The sequence below is a fragment of the Pseudoliparis swirei genome, chromosome 8 (genome assembly GCF_029220125.1).
Source record: "Pseudoliparis swirei isolate HS2019 ecotype Mariana Trench chromosome 8, NWPU_hadal_v1, whole genome shotgun sequence".
Classification (NCBI taxonomy): Eukaryota; Metazoa; Chordata; class Actinopteri; order Perciformes; family Liparidae; genus Pseudoliparis; species Pseudoliparis swirei.
In genome coordinates, this window is record NC_079395.1 from 23,879,203 (window position 1) to 23,906,133 (window position 26,931).

At 47.8% G+C, this 26,931-nt stretch overlaps 1 protein-coding gene across 4 annotated transcripts; it reads right to left on the reverse strand.

Annotated features, from left to right (window-relative positions):
• Positions 1-1,338: 1,338 nt before the first annotated feature.
• Positions 1,339-26,453, reverse strand: asph (aspartate beta-hydroxylase). Of its 4 annotated transcripts, none has more exons than XM_056420826.1 (6): positions 26,310-26,453; positions 15,940-16,095; positions 14,350-14,394; positions 13,830-13,898; positions 2,847-2,888; positions 1,339-2,463 (listed from the first exon to the last, which is right to left on the reverse strand). In XM_056420826.1, exons 1-6 carry the CDS (start codon positions 26,350-26,352, stop codon positions 2,006-2,008), a joined length of 813 nt encoding a protein of 270 aa, XP_056276801.1. In that variant the 5' UTR covers positions 26,353-26,453; the 3' UTR covers positions 1,339-2,005. The 4 variants fall into 4 exon arrangements, with proteins under 4 accessions (XP_056276801.1, XP_056276799.1, XP_056276802.1 ...); XM_056420824.1 differs by lacking the exon at positions 26,310-26,453 and adding an exon at positions 20,746-20,928; XM_056420827.1 differs by lacking the exons at positions 14,350-14,394; positions 26,310-26,453 and adding an exon at positions 20,746-20,928.
• Positions 26,454-26,931: the final 478 nt, after the last annotated feature.

A 26,931-nucleotide genomic window follows, 5' to 3' on the forward strand; every position in this document is an offset into this window, starting at 1 on the left:
CTGAGCTCCTCTCTCCTCTCTCCTTAAGGACGCTTAGGATACACTGAGCTCCTCTCTCCTTATGGACATTTAGGATACACTGAGCTCCTCTCCTCTCCTCTCTCCTTATGGACGCTTAGGATACACTGAGCTCCTCTCCTCTCTCCTCTTTCCTTATGGACATTTAGGATACACTGAGCTCCTCTCTCCTCTCTCCTTATGGATGCTTAGGATACACTGAGCTCCTCTCTCCTCTCCTTATGGACATTTAGGATACACTGAGCTCCTCTCTCCTCTCCTCTCTCCTTATGGACGCTTAGGATACACTGAGCTCCTCTCTCCTCTCCTCTCTCCTTAAGGACGTTTAGGATACAATGAGCTCCTCTCTCCTCTCCGCTCTCCTTATGGATGCTTAGGATACACTGAGCTCCTCTCTCCTCTCCTCTCTCCTTATGGACGCTTAGGATACAATGAGCTCCTCTCGCCTCTCCTCTCTCCTTATGGATGCTTAGGATACACTGAGCTCCTCTCTCCTCTCCTTATGGACATTTAGGATACACTGAGCTCCTCTCTCCTCTCCTTATGGACATTTAGGATACACTGAGCTCCTCTCTCCTCTCCTTATGGACATTTAGGATACACTGAGCTCCTCTCTCCTCTCCTCATGGATGAATTGTCATCTCTCCATCACACATTGACTCTGCTTCCTCCCCTCTTTGTGACTTCTTGTCTCATGCTTCACTCTGGTCACATGACTTCTCTTCTTCTGTCCATCCGGGTAGAGGGGTCCTCCTGTTGCTCTCCTGAAGGTTTCTTCACTTATTGGGCTATATAAAATAAACTGAAGTGAATTGTGCATGAAGTACCACTGGCATCAGCGCTCGTTGGGTAATCCATACAGAGCGCCCCCCCCCCCCCCTTTACAGTTCAGATTAACCATCACTGAGTGAAATACAGTTTAACTGACCATCCTTATCCTCGACTGTTCAGTGACATGCTATCAGGACATTATTGATGTTTTTGTCTGATAAGGTCAAATCAAGGTTCTGTCAGGAGAACAAAGGTTCTGTTCAGTTACATTGGGATGAGTTCAGCCTGTACATTAGAATAGGATCATGGTGTGTTTACATGTAATCTAGTGAAGTGTTGGTGAACCGTACCGTGAGTTTCCTATAAACACCTGATGACACATCTTAGACACAGTATCGTCCAATGAAAGGGACAAACATTTGAATTCTAGTTCAACAAAAGTCTTTAAATGAATGCTACCTCATGTTATGTGCAGCAAAACTATTTGTTACCCCGAGATAAGGAACCCTTAAAAGTTTACTTTGACGAGGTCGCCCCACAGAGAAGAGAGGCAGGGCTACAGAAACTTTATTGACAAAAGAAAATTCATAAAAACTCAGTCATAATTAGTGGATGACATGTCTCACTGTGGTCACATCTAAACACCGTGACCACTCCATCACTTGATGAACACAGTATCCACCAGGGCTCCTCCCCAATGGCTCCTCACCTTGGAGACAACGTCTCTACCATCTCTCTACCTTGACGTCTATGGATACAGCAACAAGTATTAATGACACTTCAACTCATTTACAGACACACCCTGTTCTTAATGCAATATTTTACCCTTTAAACTTCAGAAAATGAACCATGCCATTGCGTTGTTGATATCATTACAATACCCGTGTTATTCTTTTGGGTAAGAGCCATGATGAAGGCTGGAGCCTCTCCAGGCCACATGGAGGGCCTGGACAGTCACCATAGTGCTGATGGCAGACCAGAGGTCTGGTGCATTTACTCAACTTGGCATAACTGACAAAAAAACGGTTCCCTACTAATTAATTCTTTCCTTTATTTTAAACTGATCAGGAATTAAAGAATAACAAGGGCCAAGACTATGAAGCTGACACTTGTTTGATCCTTGGTGGATGGAGCAGAGCCTTTTTGATCAGTACCCAATAATCTCTCGATGCCCTGCCCCAACGTCGAGATGGAAACAAGTATATCTCTAAAATATTCACACCTCACTTGATTTCTTGCTCCTCCGGTCAGATCTCTCCGCTTTACTTCCCTTCCTTTTCTCCTTCACTCGGCCCTCCTCCGGGGCCTTCTTTCCCTCTCCGTGTTTCTCGGCCTTCTCGTTCTCTCTCTTTCTTGACTTCTTCTCCCCTTCCTTCTCCTTGCTCGCCTCTTCCTTTGTCACATCCGTTTGGTTGACCTTCTCCATTTCCTCCTCTACCATCTTGTCCTCTTCCTGCTGCAGCCTGGCGGCCACTCTCTCCTTCGCCCTGGCGGCCATGTCCTTCCTCCCTAGCTCCAGCTCCTTGTCGTCCTCCTCTTTGGCCAGCAGCAGCCGGACCTCGGCCAGCGCCAGCCTGGCCAGCTTCTTGGCCTCCAGGCGCTCGTGGATGACGGCCAGCTGCCGCTTCAGAGCCTCCCGGAGCTTGGAGCCGGCCTCCTTGGTCGGAGAGCTTTCTGGGATGGATGAGCAACAACACGGTTTGGCGTTTCACCAACGATGAAATGTGCTTTCACAAAGACGTGCTCACATCCACTCTGTTAATGAACCCCACCAAGCGTCAGGCAGGCGTGAACGTGGAAGGAGAATCAGCTCCTTGCCGACCGCGTTGGTCACAGCGCTCAGATTAAACTAGTGCAGAGTGCATCTCAACAGGATTACACACATGTTGTCACATCCACGTTAACCACAAGTACCAACGCACTGCAAACCACTCCTCTTAGAGCCCACATGCGGTGGATCTAAGATCTCAGGGAGTTGTTAATAGTTAAGACGCCATCCATTAGTCACGCCCACAATGCAACAGCACCGCGTCATGCACGAGGCAGCATGGCGATACCTTTGTGCGCTCCTCCCCCGGCTGCATCTCCAGGTGCTTCATCTGATGTTGTAACAGGACACAAGTTACTCCTTCCCCTCAGGCTTTACACACCCTACTCATTAAAGTCATTTTATAGCCCCCCCAAAAATAAATTGGTGACGCAACGGATCCTAAAACTCACGGTTCGGATCAAATAGAACTTTTAGATCCCTGGTCACGTTTTTACAAAGATCGTATTTTCATGGATTAAAACAAATCTCGTCAGTTCCTGATGTATTCTAATCGGTTTGCAGCTAGTGCAACGGCTCATAATATCAGAGCCTGAACGCATCCTCATGTCCCTGAAGTGTTCTCCGTTAGCCGTGCTGCTAACGTTACTAGCTCTCCTCACTGATTGGTTGTTTACAGTCACGTGATCAGACTGGAGAACCCTCCATGAGGTCCTGCTCACATGTTCACACTGAGACGTTAAGGTGGCCCTGGGTCACGTGCGTGCTGCTCCATAGCACCACCAGCCCCAATGCCCGTCTCCATCCAATGATTCATCAAGTTTTACCAAAATACCAATTTTTAAAACTGTCGATAACCAACCGCGTCAGTTTAATCAGCACGAGACGAATGATGAGTCGCACAGTACCAACCGTGAACCATAGGAGCCATTTGTGATGGATGTCATTAGAAAACACTAAATGATATCTGCTATGAGTCAGAGGCCACACATTTATTTCCCAAAAGGAACGCCTCAGATTTCCTGTTTGCTTATGTGGTATGCAAATAGAGAGCCAGAGGAAAGTCCAAACTCCAGCAGCCAGAACAAGACCCGTTTGCCAAAATCTGATTGAAGACCGATATGAGATGGAAGTTAGGCAAACGGCAATACAGCTCGTACTTACAGAATTCTATTTTTAGGCTGAAGAAGTCGCTGTGGGGTTATTATGCACGTCTGGTATGCTCCAGGGTTTCAGTGCATCATGTCATCCACCCCACCCAGAGCAGGAAGAGCCTGTTTTCTGACTAAGGAGTCGCCCATGCATTCATAACATGCTCATAGCACACCTGTCGGCTCCTTCACATGCACGACACATGCCACCTGCCGTTGCTCTCAACCGCCTCAACTTGGATCAGTGACAGGTAGAACCAAACATCGCTCGACTGCTGTGAGCGTCACGTTCACACGGCAGAGCCCACGTCTTTCATTCAGAACACAGACCGACTGCAATGGACCGACCCGGCTTAGCCCCACACCCAAAGCTTGGGTTGAACCAACTGCTGGGGGTGTTGACAGGAGAATGGAACAGAGCAGACATTAGAACTGGGCCCTATGGCTCCTACCTGCTTAACGTAGTTAGCGGGATAATTTCGAGGATGAGATTACACAAGTCAGGCTTTTCGGTTCCACGAAGCAAGTTTGGAAAAAATCACCATAGCAACACATCAAAAAATGTGAACCTGCAGGCTCATTCAGTCTAGCTGGATAATCTGGCCACGCCCACTGTATAAAATGGCCACGCCCCTTGGATAATCTAGCCACGCCCCCAGACGGAAATGGAGGTCACTTCCTCATTGATGAAGCAGTGATATTAGTTGTCGTGATGTTTCATAGAGAGTTCTTATGTCAGGATGACATCCTGCCCACAAGGAATCACTTATTTACAGAGCTTCTGGAGCACCTTGAACACCACACGGGCAGAGCCTCGTCGTACAGTGTGTATAGTGTGGTACATTGTTGTACAGTGTTACATTGTGTACAGTGTGTTACATTGTGTAGAGCAGGGATTCCCAAAGTGTGGTGCGCGCACCCCTGGGGGTGCGCGAGAGGAAAAATGTAATGGTGGTTTAATGGTGTAATAATTAATATTAAACATTCTCAGGGCTCTCAAGTGTCATTTCGGTCTTAATTCACGCACTCCCGCCACACATCGTATTTCTTACGCTGAAAAAAACTCTCGGCTATTTAATGTTTGAATGCAGGGGTGCTCAATACGTCGAACGTGGTCGCCGCAGAGCTCTGACGGCGGTCTGCCCCCGTCAACAACTGTTGCATTCCGTTGCGTTTTTTTAAGGTGTGGGGGATTGGGGGTGCGTGAACCCGGTCGGGATGTAGAAGGGGGTGCGTGGCCTAAAAAGTTTGGGAACCCCTGGTGTAGAGTGTGTACATTGTGTACAGTGTGTTATAGTGTGTACATTGTGTAGTGTGTTACATTGTGTGTACATTGTGTACAGTGTGTTATAGTGTGTACATTGTGTAGTGTGTTACATTGTGTACAGTGTGTACATTGTGTAGTGTGTTATAGTGTGTACATTGTGTAGTGTGTTACATTGTGTAGTGTGTTACAGTGTGTACATTGTGTAGTGTGTTACATTGTGTAGTGTGTACATTGTGTAGTGTGTTATAGTGTGTACATTGTGTAGTGTGTTACATTGTGTACAGTGTGTAGTGTGTTATAGTGTGTACATCGTGTAGTGTGTTACATTGTGTAAAGTGGCTGTTATTAAACCTCTCCTGAAGAAGCCCACTCTGGATCCAGAGGTATTGGCTAACTACAGACCGATCTCTAACCTCCCCTTCCTCTCCAAGATCCTTGAGAAAGTGGTCGCAAATCAGTTGTGTGACTTTCTACATCATAATAGTTTATTTGAGAAATTTCAATCAGGATTTAGAAAACACCACAGCACCGAGACGGCACTGGTGAAAATTACAAATGACCTCTTAATGGCAGCAGATAAAGGACTCCTCTCTGTCCTGGTCTTGTTAGACCTTAGTGCTGCATTCGACACCATTGACCATGACATCCTGTTACAGAGACTGGAGCAGTCGATTGGCATTTCAGGCACGGCACTAATTTGGTTTAAATCCTATTTATCAGATCGATCTCAGTTTGTATTTGTAAACGATGACGCCGATAACCACCAACGTTAATCACGGAGTTCCACAAGGTTCTGTGCTTGGACCAATTTTATTTACCTTATACATCCTTCCTTTGGGCAATATTATCAGGAAACATTCCATAAACTTTCATTGTTATGCAGATGATACTCAACTATATCTATCGATAAAACCAGAGGAGAGCAACCAACTCGGTAAAATTCAAGCATGTCTTAAAGACATAAAAACATGGATGACCTGCAACTTCTTGATGTTAAACTCAGACAAAACCGAAGTAATTTTAATCGGCCCTGAGCACCTCAGAGATCAATTATCTGGTGATGTGGATTCTGTAGACGGCATTGCCCTGGCATCCAACACCACTGTAGAGAATCTTGGCGTTATCTTTGATCGGGACTTGTGCTTTAACTCCCACGTAGAGCAACTATCAAGGACTGCAGTCTTTCATCTACGTAATATTTCAAAATCAGGCACATCTTGTCTCAAAAAGATGCAGAAAAATTGGTTCACGCATTCGTTACTTCGAGACTGGATTACTGCAACTCCTTATTATCAGGCTGCTCTAATAAGTCTCTTAGGTCAACTCCTTATTATCAGGCTGCTCTAATAAGTCTCTTAGGTCAACTCCTTATTATCAGGCTGCTCTATAAGTCTCTTAAGTCAACTCCTTATTATCAGGCTGCTCTATAAGTCTCTTAGGTCAACTCCTTATTATCAGGCTGCTCTAATAAGTCTCTTAGGTCCCTCCAGTTGATCCAGAATGCTGCAGCTCGTGTTCTCACTAAAACTAAGAAAAGAGATCACATCACTCCTGCACTAGCTGCTCTGCACTGGCTCCCCATAAAATCAAGAATCACTTTTAAAATTCTTCTCTTAACCTACAAAGCCTTGATTGGTGATGCTCCATCATATCTTAAGGAGCTTGTAGTACCATATTGCCCACTAGAGAGCTACGCTCACTAAATGCGGGACTACTTGTAGTTCCTAGAGTCTTAAAAGTAGAATGGGAGCCAGAGCCTTTAGTTATCAAGCTCCTCTTTTATGGAACCAGCTTCCACCTTCAGTCCGGGAGGCAGACACAGTCACCTCGTTTAAGAGTAGACTTAAGACCTTCCTCTTTGACAGAGCTTATAGTTAGGGCTGAATCAGGTTCACCTGGTCCAGCCCCTTGATATGCTGCTATAGGCTTATAGCTGCCGGGGGACGTTTAGGATGCACTGAGTACCTATCTCCTCTTTTTTTTCTCTCCTTAAGGATGAATTTTCATCTCTCAATCACACGTTACTAACTCTGCTTTCTCCCCGGAGTCCTTTTGACTTCACGTCTCATGGGGTCATCGGACCCTATGAGACGGCATAGATCCTATCTGCCTGATGGATCGTCTGGGTCGTGGAATTCCTGCTCCTGACTACGCCACTGTCCTGTTGAGACTCCGCCCACTGTTGAGACTCCGCCCTCCTCCTCCCCACCGCCATCTGCCTGATGGATCGTGGAGGTCTCCATCGTGGAATATGCCTACTATGAACTATTCATACACTCTGTCATATTCATTGAATGTATTTAAACTCTAAATCTGTCCTTCTGTACACATTACATCTATTGCATCTGTCCATCCTGGAGAGGGATCCTCCTCTGTTGCTCTCCTCCAGGTTTCTTCCCTTTTTTTCCCCCTGAAGGGTTATTTGGGAGTTTATCCTGGTCCGATGTGAGGTTTTGGGGCAGGGATGTCTATGTGTACAGATTGTAAAGCACTCCGAGACAAATTTGTAATTTGTGAAATTGGGCTATACAAATAAACTGAATTGAATTGAATTATAGTGTGTACATTGTGTAGTGTGTTACATTGTGTAACAGTGTGTACATTGTGTAGTGTGTTACATTGTGTACAGTGTGTACATTGTGTTGTGTGTTACATTGTTGTACATTGTGTAGTGTGTTACAGTGTGTACACTGTGTAGTGTTACATTGTTGTACATTGTGTACAGTGTGTTACATTGTTGTACAGTGTGTACATTGTGTAGTGTGTTACATTGTTGTACATTGTGAAGTGTGTACAGTGTGTTACATTGTTGTACATTGTGTACAGTGCGTTACAGTGTGTACATTGTGTAGTGTGTTACATTGTTGTACATTGTGTACAGTGTGTACATTGTGTAGTGTGTTACATTGTTGTACATTGTGTACATTGTTGTACATTGTGTAGTGTTACATTGTTGTACATTGTATAGTGTGTTACATTGTTGTGCATTGTGTACATTGTTGTACAGTGTGTTGCAGTGTGTACATTGTGTAGTGTTACATTGTTGTGCATTGTGTACAGTGTGTACATTGTGTAGTGTGTTACATTGTTGTGCATTGTGTACAGTGTGTACATTGTTGTACAGTGTGTACATTGTGTAGTGTGTTACATTGTTGTACAGTGTGTTACAGTGTGTACATTGTGGTTCAGTGGCATCAGGAGAGCCGCTGTATGCCGAGCTGTTCATAAAGTTTATTTAGCACTTGAGAAACTTCTGGATGTTTTCATTATGTTCCCACACACACACACACATATATATATTCAAACTCATATTATATATGGTCATCTCCACATACATGTATAAACACACACATGATCTTCTGGAAGAGTTGAGCCATGAAGCCGACTGCCAGCAGCACATCTAAAGAGATATAATCGTGTACTTTGAGGTGATGAGAGACTTTAAGTGATCCGAAACATTCCCCAACACTTGTGCTGCGTTCACAGCCAACGCGTTGAGAGCAGTTCATGGACGAGGATGGATGAGAATGAAGAGGATGTTCATCCAGGTGTTCAGACGTAGTGGCCGATCTGTGTGAGCCTACGGCTGATGTGATGTAGAACTTCATATGATATATCGATATGAACTCAGAGGGCGTTTGATGTTCTGACGTTTGTGATAGTTCAGTAACAAGTATAAAGCAGAAATAGTGGTTATTTATCTGATGGTGTATCACTGTTTCCATGGAGATAAGCCACGCCCCTCTACAGTGCGAAGGAAGCGGATGCACGGAATGACAGCGTCAGATGTTCATGATTATGGTCTGAACTCCTCATGTGCCTCCTGGTCACCTCCTGCTCCTCAGAGGAGAACCAAGAGCCTCGAACTCTGAGTGTATTTGACTTTGTGCCGTTATAAACCATGGCTAGTGGTTTCATGATCGACGCTTCCCCCTTTTTGAAGGGGTACGCGCATCAGAGGTCTGGTTCAATCATCCTGAGGACTGAAGTCAATCATCTCGTTAATTTAAGCGGGATAAGAGGACATCTGATCGAATTATTTTTACCACGTATGAAAAATAGGGCCCAGGTCATCGTAGGAATCAGACAGGTGACCTCGATAACATCAACATGGCTCGGTTCCAGTAAGTGTCTTAGAAAGCCAGCAGCCCTTTAGTGGCGTGCAGCCAGTGATATAGTTATTAACACATGTGTGTGTCTGCAATAAGAACGGTCTATCAGCTGCTGCTGCGCAGAGGGAAAAGACACGAGACAAAACAACATGCAGAACACAAGCCGTCAACATGGCTCAATATAGAGACCCAGTCTGTAGGAATGCTTTTTTTAAATGTTTACGTACGAGTCCAAGACCCTATTTCCACCTGGTACCAACGTGCAATCTGCATTCATCACCTGGATATCGGATCAAAGTGTTCTGGATCCATGGCTCACATTGTGATGGTTCAGACTGTACAGGTTACATCTGGCTGAGATCCCATCACAATGGGAGCAAGACCAACCATTGCAATGCATTCTGGGTACATTCATCCCTACAATAGTGCATGTTTTCTTATCCAGATACAGACCCCAACGAAGAGGAAGAAATGCGTTCCCGGACGAACCCAAGAGCCTTAAAGGGGAGCGTTAGGAGAACCACGTCAGAATCCAGGAGTTCAGGACCCATGTGGACGGCATGCACAACACAATGTCAGAGAGAAGATCACCTGTGCAGTTTGCCTTATTGATACAAAAATGAAATCAAAAAGATTCTGATGGATTTGAGAGGACTTCTGAAAGTGTTCCTGCGGATCAGTCCAGAGCTCAAGGTCACAGAAAACCCTTCAAAAGGGTTCTGACCAAACCAGATCCGGGCTCGTTTGTCGAGTGATCATATTTGGAGATTCCAGCCTGTGAAACCCTGGTGGGCAGACAGCACATTGTCAGACTGGACTCTTCCATCTCTTCAACAGTCTGGCGGGGTCAAGTTCAACCAAGCAGCCGATGTCAGCAGAGCCACGTCTGCATCGCTGCACAAGAGGTCCTGAGCTTATTGGTTCTGAAGGCCGACGATGACGATCTTCTGCCCCCGACTCCCATCATCATGCGCTCCTCTTTTTCTGAACCCTTCATCAACCTCCTCCTCCTCCTCGTCGTCGTCCTCCTCCTCCGGTGCCTCCACGAGTCCTCCTGAGACACTGTGCTCCTCCTGCTCCTCCTCCAGGGGGTTAATCAGACCGTACAGGAAAGTGACGAAACCGTTCAACCAATCAGAGCCGCCCTCCTCCACTTCTTCTAACCAATCCGGAACATCGGACTTACCCTGACCATCGCCCTCACTGGTCAGGCCTACGCAAACAAGAGGGGGGGGGGGGGGTAACGTGGGGAAGTGAGATGGAACAATGTGGGAAAAAATAATAATGACAAAATAGAAAGAGAACAAGTGGAATGGCATGAAAAGAAGAGATGTAACGAAAGAGAAGAGGAGGAAGAAAGAAGAGAAGGGAAGAGAAGTTGTAAGCTCATGTTATGGAGTCTGGCCGTCAACACATGACCAACGACATCACGCTGAGCCAGTAGCCACTCAGAGATGAAGCTAACATCCACGAAGTCATAGAACTCTGCTAGGGCTGGACAATACATACATCAATAAAGAATATGGTATATGGACAATGCACACCAATCGACTGTAAGGGAGTTAAAGTTCATCTGTCCATGGTCAGGTATTTTGAAGGCAAACGGAAATTACAAAGTTCCCAGTAGCAGGAGGCTAGATGTGTGCTGCAGCTTGAGTGTTGTCTTGTTGTAGTTTTATCGGCTGCGCTACACAGCAAGTCTTCTCCACCTCTCTGGGCCTCTCCACCTCCCTGATATGAATCAGAAACCTCATTGTGGATTTTGTAAAAGCCCCGCCCACAAGATCACAATCCAGATGATTTGATGGGTCAGCGATCGTTGTGATCTCCTCCGTGTTGCCCGACTGCCTCCAGCTCACGTGGAGACGGCATCGCGGAGCAGAGTGACGAGAGTTCATCCACCTGCCGTCACACACTTCTATTAGGGTGGACCGCATCGGTTGGTCAGCAGACAGTGTCCACGTGACCAATGGGGACATCTTTATTGAGGGAGGACATCATAATAATAACCTTCAATCTTATATAGCGCTTCTCTGAGTACCCAAAGTCGCTTTACAGAGTCCAGAGTCCAGTAGTCATACACACACACAGTCATCCCGGTGGTGGTGGAGCTACATCAGTAGCCACAGCTGCCCTGGGGCAGACTGACGGAAGCGTGGCAGCCAATCAGCGCCTCCGGCCCCTCCCCCAATCAGCGCCTACGGCCCCTCCCCCACCACCAACATTCATTCACATCCATACGAACCGGGGTGAGGCTGCGGTGCATGTCTTTATGATGGTGGGGGAAACCGGAGGACCCGGAGTAAACCCACGCAGACACGAGGAGAACACGACGAGAACACGACGAGAACACGAGGAGAACACGCTCCACACAGAAAGGACCTGGGACGACCGGGATTCGAACCCAGGGCCTTCGTGCTGTGAGGCGACAGTGCTAACCACTGAGCCACCGTGCTGCCCTGACATGCAGACTGCCCTCACAGGCCGAGTCGTTGACCATCGGGGCCTGACAACGTGGCCTCTCCAGGGGAATGGAACGTCTCACCGGACCACGGCTGCTTGTGTGTCTAACCAAACCAAGGAAACGTTGTTGTGAAACACACCGACCGGTCAGCTTTAACACTGAACGTCTCTTGGACACCTTCTGTTGTCCAACACAACAAACTGACAAGTCACATGACATCACAGACGGGCTCAGGGTTTAACATCACAGCCTGCCGATTGAGCCAGCTTGAAAAGGGCTAACCCCATTGGTCACAAGAACATGGCAACAGGCTCCAGGTGGGACCGAAGCAACGACATGAGAGACTCCTCATCACATTCTGGTGCAGCTGACATGTGTGGCTCCATCACAGGCAATGAAACAAAGAGAGAAACACAAACACAAGGAGTGAGACAAACAAGAGGACAAAGGAAAGATTTTAAAAGAATCAGAATAAAAGGGAAAGAGCACGAATGCCGAGAAGTGTTTCCCTAGTTTTAGTAGGGCTGGCTGCAGAAGGATGGATGACGGGTTGCTAGTCGATAGAGATGTTGAAGGAGGGCGGGGCCAAACTCAATAAAAGTCCTTTCTGAAGGAGGCGTGACAGAGTTTGGAGCTGATGGAGCAACGACCAGGTCAGACGGTCCGGAATATTTGAGCAAAGCTTTAAAACTAGTTTAGATTTACATAGGTACAAGGGAGCCACCCGAAGGTTCAGACAAGAGGAAATGTCCGTCTGCAGTCACTCGCCTCATGCAGAGACCCGTGAACCAGGACACACCGCTAACTGGACTTCTCAGTTCAGAGCCAGGGAACCAGTTCTATTCTCTCAGATGCCATGCAGTCCAGGATGTGGACTCTTCTGTTGGACATGAGCCATGAAGGAGTGTACGCCGTTCAGCAGGTATAGACGAATGTAATGAACCGGAGAGGGACGACCACGACGCGTCACAGCCGTCGAACGCTTTACGCTTCCCAGGAGGAACGTTCCACACAGACCTGGTGTCATGTCAACCGCCTCCAAAAGAACATTTCATGAGGAAAGGTGCATGGAGGAGGACGTCTGGTTGATGGACCTCGGACCCAGGAGCCTCATGTGTGAGCGGCTCGTTTACTGAACACGAGGAGTCGGGACATGAGCTTCAGGGACCGGACACTCATACGCTAAAAGAATAGCAACGTGGCTACTTTTACTTTAGGAAAGAAAACAAACATTTACAAACGTACCAATGTTTTCACTGATGAGATCGTCTCTGTCCCCACAGTGCCCCGTCCCCACAGTGTCCTGTCCCCAGTGTCCCCACAGTGTCCTGTCCCCAGTGTCCCCACAGTGCCCCGTCCCCAGTGTCCCCACAGTGTCCTGTCCCCACAGTGCCCCGTCCCCAGTGTCCCCACAGTGTCCTATCCCCACAGTGCCCCGTCCCCACAGTGTCCCCACAGTGCCCCGTCCCCAGTGTCCCCACAGTGTCCTATCCCCACAGTGCCCCGTCCCCACAGTGTCCTATCCCCACAGTGCCCCGTCCCCACAGTGTCCTATCCCCACAGTGCCCCGTCCCCAGTGTCCCCACAGTGCCCCGTCCCCACAGTGTCCTATCCCCACAGTGCCCCGTCCCCACAGTGTCCCCAGTGTCCTGCCCCCACAGTATCCTGTCCCCACAATTTCCTGTCCCCACAGTGTCCCCAGTGTCCTGTCCCCACAGTGTCCCCAGTGTCCTGTCCCCACAGTGTCCTGTCCCCAGTGTCCTGTCCCCAGTGTCCTGTCCCCACAGTGCCCCCAGTGTCCTGTCCCTGTCCCCACAGTGTCCTGTCCCCAGTGTCCCCACAGTGTCCTGTCCCCACAGTGTCCCCAGTGTCCTGTCCCCACAGTGTCCCCAGTGTCCTGTCCCCAGTGTCCTGTCCCCACAGTGTCCTGTCCCCAGTGTCCTGTCCCCACAGTGTCCTGTCCCCACAGTGTCCCCAGTATCCTGTCCCCACAGTGTCCTGTCCCCAGTGTCCCCACAGTGTCCTGTCCCCACAGTGTCCCCAGAGTGTCCTGTCCCCAGTGTCCCCACAGTGTCCTGTCCCCACAGTGTCCCCAGTGTCCTGTCCCCACAGTGCCCTGTCCCCACAGTGTCCCCAGTGCCCTGTCCCCAGTGTCCCCACAGTGCAGGCGAGTGGTGCAGGGGTCAATGGAGACATGTAGTTACCCTTTGTTATTATTTATGAAGACACCGACAGTAAACACCAACATTAGTTGTAAATTAGAGATAAATCAACTTGCCTAGGAGAACTTTAGCATCCTCGACATCAAAATCACCATCTCCATCTGTATCGTATGCCACCAGTTTACCTACAGCAGTGACAAACACACATGAGACACTTTTCTCAACACACACACACACACACAGGACAGCTGGACATTGGCATGCATCAGTGGGACACTTACAGACATGCAGAAACCGTGTGCGAGTGGCTCGCTGTTTCCACCGTTAGCATGAGCAAAAGGATCCTTCGTAAAACTGATTACATGTGCTCTCCCTTATATTCATGGCCTTTTAGCTTGGTGAATCCCTTTAAGTGAGAGGGAGCATGGGACACATGGGGACTAGATGGGTACACAAAGGAAGTAGCAACAATCAGAGCATTTAGCTAGAATGTATATTACAACAAGTAAAATAAGTTTGTTTTAAAGGACATTAATGAACACTTAAAGCTAGGTGGTGGTCTAGGTTTGGGTGTTTCAGGGAGCGGGGCACATACAGAGCACAACCATAAGGATGTAAATACAGAGAGGACTTTACCTTGCAAGGCGTCAGACAGGTTAATTTGAAAGCCTTTAGCCTTGTCTGCATGCAAACACAAAACATACATATTGGAAGAGCATGATTAGGAAATAAGACAGAATAGATTCATAATTCTCAGAAACAGTGACCATACAAACAAGAATCATTCAGGGTGCAGATTAGTGGCAGACATTATTCTCTGATCAACAGTAACAGACGTGCACCCAACAGTACAATTCAGTGAAGAAGATTCATTGTTGGGGGGAGGGGTTACATGCTATGGACCAATGAGAACCCAGGAGTCAAATGAAATGGTGACAAATGGAAGCACCTAACAGAGCTCAACAGTGAGGTTAACAATCCCATCCGTGTTGTGAATGGAGCCAACATGTCGTACCCATCCAGGTCGGACTAACCCCCAGCTCTGAGGCTATGACGCGGGATATGGTCTCCTGCAGAAACCATGGCGACCAGATGACATCATCCTGGTTTAAAGAAACACTCGTGTGGAGCTCCCGTCTTCACGGACATGGTTACCAAACGGTCACACGTACGTGGACATTGTGCTCTGCGGCTCGTTTGGAAACCGGCTGCTTAATTTAAAAGCCATCAACTGAAAATGTGTTTCTGAAAACTGCCACACACACCCACACACACACACAGACACACACAGTTGCCGAATCTGTCTTCATTTTCAGATGGGCTGATGGCTTCATGGTGTCCGGAGGCAGTCACTGCTTCACTCTTAAATATTTATAGACAGCGTTTCCTGTCTTCCCACTCCAGATCAAATGTTTTATGGGAGCAAATTATTCCAGCCTGATGGTTTATTCCCTCTTCAGAGGGAATAAATGGGAACTGGAGCCCAGGGCTCTGAACCCCCATCATCTCAGAACTGAATAACACATAACCCCCACCCACCTAATCACTATATATGACCCCAAATAAAAAATATATAATTAATTAAAAACATCAAACAGTTTCTAAAATCTAATATAATAATTTCTGTCTTCATAAATTCATAATGAGCTCAAAATGCCTTTCATTCACTCAGTCGATAGTTGAAATCCATGTTGCCATGACAACTGACCTGAGGTCAGTCATGTGTGAATGTGTGTGTTAATGTTGTCATGGAACCCTGTGCTACACAAAATCCAAATTCATCCCAAATTATTTTTGTCATTCTCATGTAATCTAATATTTGTGGGCCCCAAGACCTCCTGGAGCCACTGTTGAGCTCTATTGATCCTTAATGACCCCGGGTGGCACATGAGGTTTGACTTCATACGCATGCAGCTTAGCAACACAATATTGACTGTCTAAAGAAATAAACTGATGTTCTTTGACTGGTTAATGAGTAGCATCCTCTCCGGGTACGGCTCTGATGGCGGAAGTAGACGGTTGGTAATGAATGTGTATGTCGTGTTAGCGCTCTGACGATGGTTCTGGGTCTGCCTTCAGGGACAGATGACAGGTGCATGTGGTCGTGGACAGATGATACACAAATATGAAGAAGGCTAAACTAGTGGCTGCCACACATTTCCAGCAAGCTGGATTAGATGGAGAACACGACATGGTGTAATGATGATGCTTAAGGTGAGTACTTACCAAGGACTCCCTGGTAGTCCACCAGGTCGAAGTAGACCACAGCGACAGACGTCCAGACCCCCAACAGGGCCAGCACGATGAACCAGGTGCAGAAGCTGCCACCGGACCCATTGTCGGACTTCTTCCCATGCTTTGCCGATTGGGATTTAGTAACATCTGCAACATAGAGACAGTGTATGATGTCAGACTCACGAGTTTATTCGCGTTAATGGAGGGAGGCGTGGATGCGTGCATTCAAAAAGAAGGTAAAGTCTACGAAGCAAAAGCATCACTTTAGTTTGACCACGCAAAGTGCCTCGAGTACCTTGTTAAGCTCAAATACTGAGCATTAAGAATGCATCACCCATACACTATGTAGCATGAACAGCAACATAGTCAGTGGTTGGTCTTTGAGTCGCTGACAGCCAAAGTTAAAACACACGAGAGTTTACTGCAAAGAATCACACCAAACAACTTAAAACCTTTGTATCAGGGATGTGTTGATAAGTTTCCTGGAAGAGAAGTCACTCAGCAAGAGAGATAAATCAGGTCCATCTGGTCTCAAGAAGAGGCCCAAACTAGACTAGATTACTGCAACTCCTTATTATCAGGCTGCTCTATAAGTCTCTTAATTCAACTCCTTATTATCAGGCTGCTCTAATAAGTCAGAGATCACATGACTCCTGCATTAGCTGCTCTGCACTGGCTCCCTGTAACATCAAGAATCACATTTAAAATCCTTCTCCTCACCTACAAAGCCTTGATTGGTGATCATCATATCTTAAGGAGCTTGTAGTACCATATTACCACTAGAGGGCTTGTAGTACCATGTTACCCCACTAGAGAGCTTGTAGTACCATGTTACCCCACTAGAGAGCTTGTAGTACCATGTTACCCCACTAGAGAGCTTGTAGTACCATGTTGCCCCACTAGAGAGCTTGTAGTACCATGTTACCCCACTAGAGAGCTTGTAGTACCATGTTGCCCCACTAGAGAGCTTGTAGTACCATGTTACCACTAGAGAGCTTGTAGTACCATGTTACCCCACTAGAGAGCTTGTAGTACCATGTTACCCACTAGAGAGCTTGTAGTACCATGTTACACCACTAGAGAGCTTGTAGTACCATGTTGCCCCACTAGAGAGCTTGTAGTACCATGTTACCCCACTAGAGAGCTTGTAGTACCATGTTACCCCACTAGAGAGCTTGTAGTACCATGTTACCCCACTAGAGAGCTTGTAGTACCATGTTACCCCACTAGAGAGCTTGTAGTACCATGTTGCCCCACTAGAGAGCTTGTAGTACCATGTTACCCCACTAGAGAGCTTGTAGTACCATGTTACCCCACTAGAGAGCTTGTAGTACCATATTACCCCACTAGAGAGCTTGTAGTACCATGTTACCCCACTAGAGAGCTTGTAGTACCATGTTACCCCACTAGAGAGCTTGTGGTACCATGTTACCCCACTAGAGAGCTTGTAGTACCATGTTACCCCACTAGAGAGCTTGTAGTACCATGTTACCCCACTAGAGAGCTTGTAGTACCATGTTACCCCACTAGAGCTTGTAGTACCATGTTACCCCACTAGAGAGCTTGTAGTACCATGTTACCCCACTAGAGAGCTTGTAGTACCATGTTACCCCACTCAGAGAGCTTGTAGTACCATGTTACCCCACTAGAGAGCTTGTAGTACCATGTTACCCCACTAGAGGCTTGTAGTACCATGTTACCCCACTAGAGAGCTTGTAGTACCATGTTACCCCACTAGAGAGCTTGTAGTACCATGTTACCCCACTAGAGAGCTTGTAGTACCATGTTACCCCACTAGAGAGCTTGTAGTACCATGTTACCCCACTAGAGAGCTTGTAGTACCATGTTACCCCACTAGAGAGCTTGTAGTACCATGTTGCCCCACTAGAGAGCTTGTAGTACCATGTTACCCCACTAGAGAGCTTGTAGTACCATGTTACCCCACTAGAGAGCTTGTAGTACCATGTTGCCCCACTAGAGAGCTTGTAGTACCATGTTGCCCCACTAGAGAGCTTGTAGTACCATGTTACCCCACTAGAGAGCTTGTAGTACCATGTTACCCACTAGAGAGCTTGTAGTACCATGTTACCCCACTAGAGAGCTTGTAGTACCATGTTACACCACTAGAGAGCTTGTAGTACCATGTTACCCCACTAGAGAGCTTGTAGTACCATGTTACCCCACTAGAGAGCTTGTGGTACCATGTTACCCCACTAGAGAGCTTGTAGTACCATGTTACCCCACTAGAGAGCTTGTAGTACCATGTTACCCCACTAGAGAGCTTGTAGTACCATGTTACCCCACTAGAGAGCTTGTAGTACCATGTTACCCACTAGAGAGCTTGTAGTAACATGTTACCCCACTAGAGAGCTTGTAGTACCATGTTTCCCCACTAGAGAGCTTGTAGAACCATGTTACCCCACTAGAGAGCTTGTTACCCCACTAGAGAGCTTGTAGTACCATGTTACCCCACTAGAGAGCTTGTAGTACCATGTTACCCCACTAGAGAGCTTGTAGTACCATGTTACCCCACTAGAGAGCTTGTAGTACCATGTTACCCACTAGAGGCTTGTAGTACCATGTTACCCCACTAGAGGCTTGTAGTACCATGTTACCCACTAGAGAGTTTGTAGTACCATGTTACCCCACTAGAGAGCTTGTAGTACCATGTTACCCCACTAGAGAGCTTGTAGTACCATGTTGCCCACTAGAGAGCTTGTAGTACCATGTTACCCCACTAGAGAGCTTGTAGTACCATGTTACCCCACTAGAAGGCTTGTAGTACCATGTTACCCCACTAGAGAGCTTGTAGTACCATGTTACCCCACTAGAGAGCTTGTAGTACCATGTTACCCCACTAGAGAGCTTGTAGTACCATGTTACCCCACTAGAGAGCTTGTAGTACCATGTTACCCCACTAGAGAGCTTGTAGTACCATGTTACCCCACTAGAGAGCTTGTAGTACCATGTTACCCCACTAGAGAGCTTGTGGTACCATGTTACCCCACTAGAGAGCTTGTAGTACCATGTTACCCCACTAGAGAGCTTGTAGTACCATGTTACCCCACTAGAGAGCTTGTGGTACCATATTGCCCACTAGAGAGCTTGTAGTACCATGTTACCCCACTAGAGAGCTTGTAGTACCATGTTGCCCACTAGAGAGCTTGTAGTACCATATTACCCCACTAGAGAGCTTGTAGTACCATGTTACCCCACTAGAGAGCTTGTAGTACCATGTTACCCCACTAGAGAGCTTGTAGTACCATGTTACCCCACTAGAGAGCTTGTAGTACCATGTTACCCCACTAGAGAGCTTGTAGTACCATGTTACCCCACTAGAGAGCTTGTAGTACCATGTTACCCCACTAGAGAGCTACATTGCCTCAAAGGCCGACCTCATGGTCCGGCCTCTTTCGTGATGCCTCCTGTCTCCATGGCCCTGCTGATGCGCCCCGTCCCCCCCCCTCTTCTCTTTATCCTTCTGAGTCATGGATCATGGAGGTCTGGATCGTGGTCCATGCCTACTACCAACTATTCATAATGTCTGTCATACTCATTGAATGTGTTGTAACTCTGTTCATCTGGTCACATGACATCATCTTCTGTCCATCCTGGAGAGGGATCCTCCTCTGTTCTCTCCTGAAGGGCTCTTACCTTTTTTCCCTGTGAAAGTTTGTTTTCTATTTTTCTTCAGGGCTCTCAAGTTTTGAAGACAGGCAAGAGTGACATTTCCATCAGCACCCCCACCCCTCCACGGTGAGGGCAGCGCGGCCAGCTCATGTTGGCGCGCTGCGGCACATTAAAACATTAAAGAGCCGAGAGTTCTTTTCAGCGTGAGAAATACGATGTGTGGCGGGAGTGCGTGAGTTAAGACCGAAATGCGTGAGTCTCACGCTCAATGCGTGACACTTGAGAGCCCTGCTATTTCCTGATCTGAGGTCAAAGGTCAGGGATGTCGTACATGTAGAGATTGTAAATCCTTCTGAAGGGAGTTAGTAATATTGGGCAATACAAAATAAACTGAATTTAAATACACGAGTTGGACAGACAAAGAAGTATTAAGATACGCTGAGATGTTATATTTTGACATTTGCATCTGGGCATTCTGATAGGAACCACTCTTCATCTGCACTTATCTCTCAGAATAGCAAGTGTGAGGGGAGGGGGGGGGGGATTCCATGGGTGCCGACATCCCACATGCATGATGGGCGAAAATAGTGTCTCAGAGAATGAACAGGTGTTGAAGTCCGTTGCATGGTGCCTGGTCACACTCAGACACTCAGGAGCCGAGATCCAAAGTATATCCAAGATGCCCCCGTTCCTCTGAACCATTACACAATGCATCGATACCCGAGCGAGAGAACTCAGACACTGACGTCTCACCCAGCAGTCCGGCTCAAAGTGTACATCATGAGAGCGCTGCATGCCGGGCTCCACTCACTCCAGCACCTGTTGCTCGTGTTCCCTTTCAAAAGATGGATCAAACGTTTGTTACAGCGTCTGAAACTTGACGTGTCCAGCTAAGCAACCCGTCTGACGCTGACACACATTCACACGCCGTAGAACAGCGACGGAGCCATGTGGGTTAAGCGTCTTGCTCAAGGACACGTCGACATGGGCTAGCAGAGCTGGGGATCGAACCGCCGAGCGTCTGAAGGACGGCCCTGCGTCAGGCAGTCGCCCACACTTAATCCTGACCCCCACGGCCCCCGGTGACCCCCACGGCCCCCCGTGACCCCCACGGCCCCCCGTGTCCTTCTCGGCCGCCGCGTCAGTAAGCTTTGAAGCGTTCCTCACCTTGCACCTCCCCAGCCATCGCCATGGGGATGGCGGTGACAACCGGAGATGTGGCGGCCTCCACCGCGGTCGCCGGATCGCCCATCTTTCAAGCGACTGCTCGTGAAGATGGTGTCTCTCCCTCTGCTCCTGCCTTCTATCGATTGGCTTTCTTTCCCTCGCTCATCTGTCAGTCGTCCTTGATGTCAGTCACTTGTTTTCCTCTGAGCCCGAAATGGCTCTGGAGGTCAAACACTGATATTTATAGTGCTATGGCCAAAATGATCAAAATCAAGTCTGATTATTCATCACAAAGATCCATTGATTGTCGGGATAAAATGATGTAGAATTACACTACAGCTAATGAACACATCATCCAAATAAGTCTGATGCATAGACCGCGGTATTGGTTTGATACTGTGCTCATTGTGGTGGACACATGGGTGTGTGTTCAAGCCCACTGCGCACACACAACACATTAGTCAACATCACACTGTTACTCCCTTACAAACAGTGTTATAAGGACACGCCTCCCTAGGGATGGGGATCGGGTGTTTTTTTTCGATACCGGTGTTAAACCGGTACCGGTGCCTAAACGGTGCCTGAACCGATACTTTAAAAAAGATCAATGATGACATTAAAAAGCTCTTCGGTCAGATTCCCTGTGAAAGCTGTTCTCATGGAGCACCGACAACACACGGATACCAGTCTGTCACCTCGTAGCTCGTAGCTCGAGCTAGCTACGAGCTACGAGCTAGCTTAAACATGGTTATAATGGCTCATTTATTATTTGTTGGGCTACTTTTATGAATGCAAGACTTGTAATCAACGTCCTGGTGCTCCTCTGGTTCAGGCTGCTCTGGTCATCACCGTCTCCCCATGGCGCCCAGCCTGAGGCCGCTGTGCTCCGCAGTCACACACGGCGCTCTCAAAGTGAAATGTGAGGCCGTCGTAACCTGCTGACAGGGCGGAGTCACCAGAGAGGTTCTAAGGAATAGTTTTTTCCAATTGGCACCGAAATTCGCATTGCGGTCGGCACCGGTCGTCTAGGAACCGGTTTTCTGTACCCAACCCAACTCCTCACTGGCTGGCACAAGAAGTAAAGCGCCGCCCGTCCAGAGGGCAGTGCAGCCGCCGCTCTGCTCGCTCCATGTCAGACCGGCCGACGCTCCGAGACGCTCCACCGGAGGCTCCGGACACGCCGCTCAGCCGGTTGTGCGTCTTCTGTCAGCCGAGCGCCGCGCCTCCAAACCAAACTCCTCTCCCTCCGGCCGTACTCAGGTGTGCACATTCTTTCAGGGCGGGGATCTGCAGGAGCCTCAGCGTTCCCACAGGGGACGGGATTATGAAACGATTAGCCGGTCGGCCCGATGCACGACATGTGTATAAACATGATCTATTGTCACGGTGACTCGATTTTTTAAAAACGGCATATTTGTAATGAGTCCGGATTATAAAACTTGCATTCATTACATATTAGAGCCCAGTGGAAGAGACTTCAGCACGAGAGAGCCAACAGGAACACAATAAGATGGGCCCTGCAGCAGCATGTTGTGAGTCATGTGACACAACAAGCTGCTCATTTACCAACGAGGAAGAAAGACTGCAGCCTGTCGTCTCAGGAGCCCTCCGCTGCCAGAGGGGCCTCCAGAGACCAGGCACCGGGACCCAGGGGTCTGTACGGCTACCAGCCTGACACACACACAAAAAGAAAGAAAGAGAGAGAGAGACACACACGTGTTCTCTGTACTTGTGTACTCGGGTTCTCTGTAACCCCCCCACACATGTACACTACCGTTCAAAAGTTTGGGATCACTTAGAAATGACTTTATTTTTCAAAGATAAGCACTGTTTTTTCAATAAAGATAACATTAAATTAATCAGAAATACACTATACATTGTTAATGTGGTAAATGACTATTCTAGGTGGAAGTGTCTGGTTTCTAATGAAATATCTCCAGAGGTGTATAGAGGCCCATTTCCATCATCACTCCAGTGTTCTAATGGTACATTGTGTTTGCTAATCGCCTTAGAAGACTAATGTCTGATTAGAAAACCCTTGTGCAATTATGTTAGCACAGCTGAAAACAGTTATGCTGGTGATATAAGCTATACAACTGGCCTTCCTTTGAGCTTGAAGTTTGAAGAACAAAATTAATACTTCAAATATTAATCATTATTTCTAACCTTGTCAATGTCTTGACTATATTTTATATTCATTTGATAAATAAAAGTGTGATTTTTCATGGAAGACACGAAATTGTCTGGGTGATCCCAAACTTTTGAACGGTAGTGTATATATATTATATACATATATATATTTCTGTGCACATATAGACTGATGTTGACGGTAAACGCAGTCGATCGGGAGCGCGAGGGTTTTGATAATGTTAGCAGAAAGATTTACGTGAAAACATCCGGTTTTGCAAAGTTAGCGGAAAGAACCACGTGAAACAACATCCGTTTTTCAAAATAAGATGTCGACAAATCAAACACTAACATATAAAAGTAAACAATGAACTGATTTTGTATCTTTATAGATCGTTTCTGAGATGTAGCTTAAATTATGCTAACATAGAAATCAGGGGGGGGGGGGGGCGGGCGTGTCGGGTGACTCGGCGCGGAGAGAACTCGTCACACGAAACCTTCACCATGATTGGTCAATCCGTTTGTCTGTCAACATTTTGCGAAAAAACAACCAATGAACACTCAGTAAATCACAAAGGACCTCCCACCTCACAGGTTAGGCTCATTTAGCAGCCTGTCAGTCAGAGAGCAGAGAACACGGCACCAGGACAACTGAGCCTCATTGAATAGAGCTGAGATTGTTCTGGAATGTTTGATGTAGAACACGGGGGTATGTGTCACATGCAAACGCCTTAAAAGGTGAATTTAAATTTTTTTGTAAAATGTATAAAATGAGCCCAGCCTCCAGAGGGTCAACGTGACATATGTGAATGTCAGTCAGTTACCAAGGCCACTGGTTCTGCTGTTCAGTGGTAAAGATGACAGGACCAATGGGGTCTCAAATGCACCTTTTCTTTTTACTAATCTGGATGTTTCACTGAAGAAACTGTACTGGGAACCGGGTTGAGATGGAAGCCAACCAGTGACCCCAGTACGCCTCAGTCATCAGTCTGCTCCCCACACGCGGCTAAGAGGCTGTTTCCACTGATGAATGCAATGGCAGAGGGAATGATGCAGCGCCATGCTCACACGTCACACATGACACAAGGCTTTAGATAAGAACACGCTCTGCACATGCAAAGAACACACGCCACGCGGCAGGCTTTACCCGTCCAGCTGTGCTCACTTCAGCAACTCCCATCACGAAGGGGCTGAGGGATTGAAACGATACAGGTAAGAGGAGAGCACCACAGGGAGATGGAAACGGGATCAACAACACTGGAGTAAAGGTGAAAATAGTAGGGATGCACCGATCTGATCGGCGCCGATCCATATCGGACGATATTCCCATTATCGGTTTTGATCGGCGTTGTCAAAACGGCCGATCAGATGACGTAACATCTGAGAGAACTATCAGACGTTTCAATCGCCGCGCACCGCAACGGAGACGATGAGGGCGCGCCCGGTAGAGAGTGAGAGGTCAGAGGTCAGAGGGGATCCTCACCACCGAGCGGCGTCCCCGTCCCCCGAGTTGAATCTCTGGGTCGACTCAGCCGACTCTCACATGTCTGCCCCTACAGACTGATGTTCACGCTAAACACATTCCATCGGGAGCAAAGCAAAGAGGGTTTTGATAACGTTAGCGGAAAGAACCACGTGAAACAACATCCGTTTTTCAAAATAAGATGTCGACAAATCATACACGAACATATAAAAGTAAACAATGAACTGATTTTGTATCTTTATAGATCGTTTCTGAAATTTAGCTTAAATTATGCTAACATTAAAAAAAATTACTGTACCAAGGAAGAGTTTATAAAAAAAAGTCCTGTAAATAGATTTCCCCAAGAGTTCCAGGAAATGAATGATGCAGATGTGTTCCAGACATATCTGAAATCCCCTACAATAGCAATCAAACAATTTTAATGTATCAATTAGGACATTTTTCAAAGTAAAAGTCCTAAATGTTTAAAGAAATCTGTAATTTCTTTAATGTTTGAGTTGCTTTATATATGTATTTCCTCATAGTCCTCATAGCAATAATGCTCCACAATAAATAGAATGCTTCAATCGACACCGTGATCGGTGATCGGTATTATCGGATCGGCAGATACTGATTTCAGTGATCGGTATTATCGGATCGGCAGATACTGATTTCAGTGATCAGTGATCGGCACCAAAAAACCTGATCGAAGCATCTCTAGAAAATATATAAATATAAATCAACTGATGACGAGAAGGTCCCTCCCAGAAGACCAGCACCTCTGGAACTGTTGTTGAAAACACCTGGAATCAAGCCGACCGGGACCAAACACAATACTTGATAAGCCACTCTGACAATAGAACTCACAGAATAGATCCCGTCCCACTGAGAGCTGATGAGGAGGGATCCCCTTGATACATCTCTTACGCCTGTGTTACTCTATTCTCTCATCAGCCGATTCAAATCAAGAAGGGAGAATGTGTTCTCGCTCAGATCAAATCCTGAGTGCTGCACGTCTCCTTGTAGAGCATTGAAGAGTACAGAGTACAGAGTACAGCGTGCAGAGTACAGCGTGCAGAGTACAGTGTATAGAGTACACTGTACAGCGTGCAGTGTATCGTGTACATTGGGGCTGTGGCAAGTGAACATTTTGTTCCAACCCGGAGTGGCCTTTGCTCCGCTCCGGTGAGAGACCCTGAACTCCACACGGAGCAGCAGGAGCCAACAGGCCTCCATGTGTCCGGAGGTGTGCAGCAGCACGTGAGCCGTCGCGTAGTGCCGTGTTCGCGGTTCGGTCTGCGGGGTTCCTCCCCCTCCATCCGGGGCTATAGGGGCCGAGAGGACACCGTGTTCTCAACGAGCCTCCACGGCTCAGACCCGCAGCCACATCCTCACGGCCGAGGCGCAGCACGGGGCCCCGGGACCGGGCCGACGGGGAGCCGGTCCCGGTCGTGGTCTCCGAGTCAGCTACTGAGTAACTTTACTCTATATGTGACCCCCCCCCCCCCATCCGGGGTCTTATAGTGACACGTGAGCACTGAGGAGAGTGACTGCGCTGGAATGGGGGCGGGGTGCCCTGCGCCCCGGGGTGCTCACCGCGGACTCGCGCGGCCGGGAGAACTTGTTGTTCATGCTGGGTCCAGGAGCGGCGGAGAGGAGCCCACCTCCCGGACCGGTACGAGTCCTCTGGGGGGGGGCCTGCAGCCGGCCAGCCTGAGCCGGATAAACGGCCACGGCCAGGCCGCTAATCTAGAATGATGCAGGCGGATAATAACATGAAGCGCGGCGCCGCGGCCCGTTAAACACATTAAAACACAGAGGAACGTGGCCGCGCGACGCGGGAACGCGCCCGGAGGAGCGGCTAGCTGTTCATGCTAAAGCTAGCGGACCGGGCCTGGCGGACCGGCCCGCCCCGAGGGGCCCGCGCCGCGGCCCGCAGGACGGGACCGACACGGTCACTGGAGCATCCACGCACCTTTGGGTTTCGCTGGTATCTTCGCGTGTTTCTTGGCGGCCATGGCGCAGATCTGTCAGGTGGAGGTGAGAGAGAAGCGGGCGAGCAGCTCGAGTCCGGACTTAGAGCACCGAAAATAAATCAGATGTACTTCTGCTCCATAAAGCTCCAAGGTCCACCTCGTCCACCTTCGGACCGACAGCCGTTTCAACCAATCACAGACGCGCCACACAACAGTGGGCGGGGCGGGCGTGCTGGCGGACCAATTGACTTCGAGGGGCGTGGCCTTTATTCAACCGAGTGGCTCGTGGAGTCTTCGCCCCGCCTCCGCGCGGCTGGAACGTGGCAAGATGGAAGCTCCCGACTTCCCTTGTTTCTGTCCGCGCAGCCATGAGTTAACATCTCAAAGACAGCAACACATCTCAGCTGATAGAGGTATCACCTTCTTCTTTCACGAGATTGATGACAGTAAAATCATGAAAGCAGCATGTAATAAATTGATAATATTCTTTTGTTGTGGGCCTATGGCTTGCTGTGAATAAGGCTGCTCATGAAAATGAACACATATGCATAAAACACAACTTTATATGCACATGGACACATGGTGGTTCTGACTTTTATTATTTTGATAAATCCCCCCTCC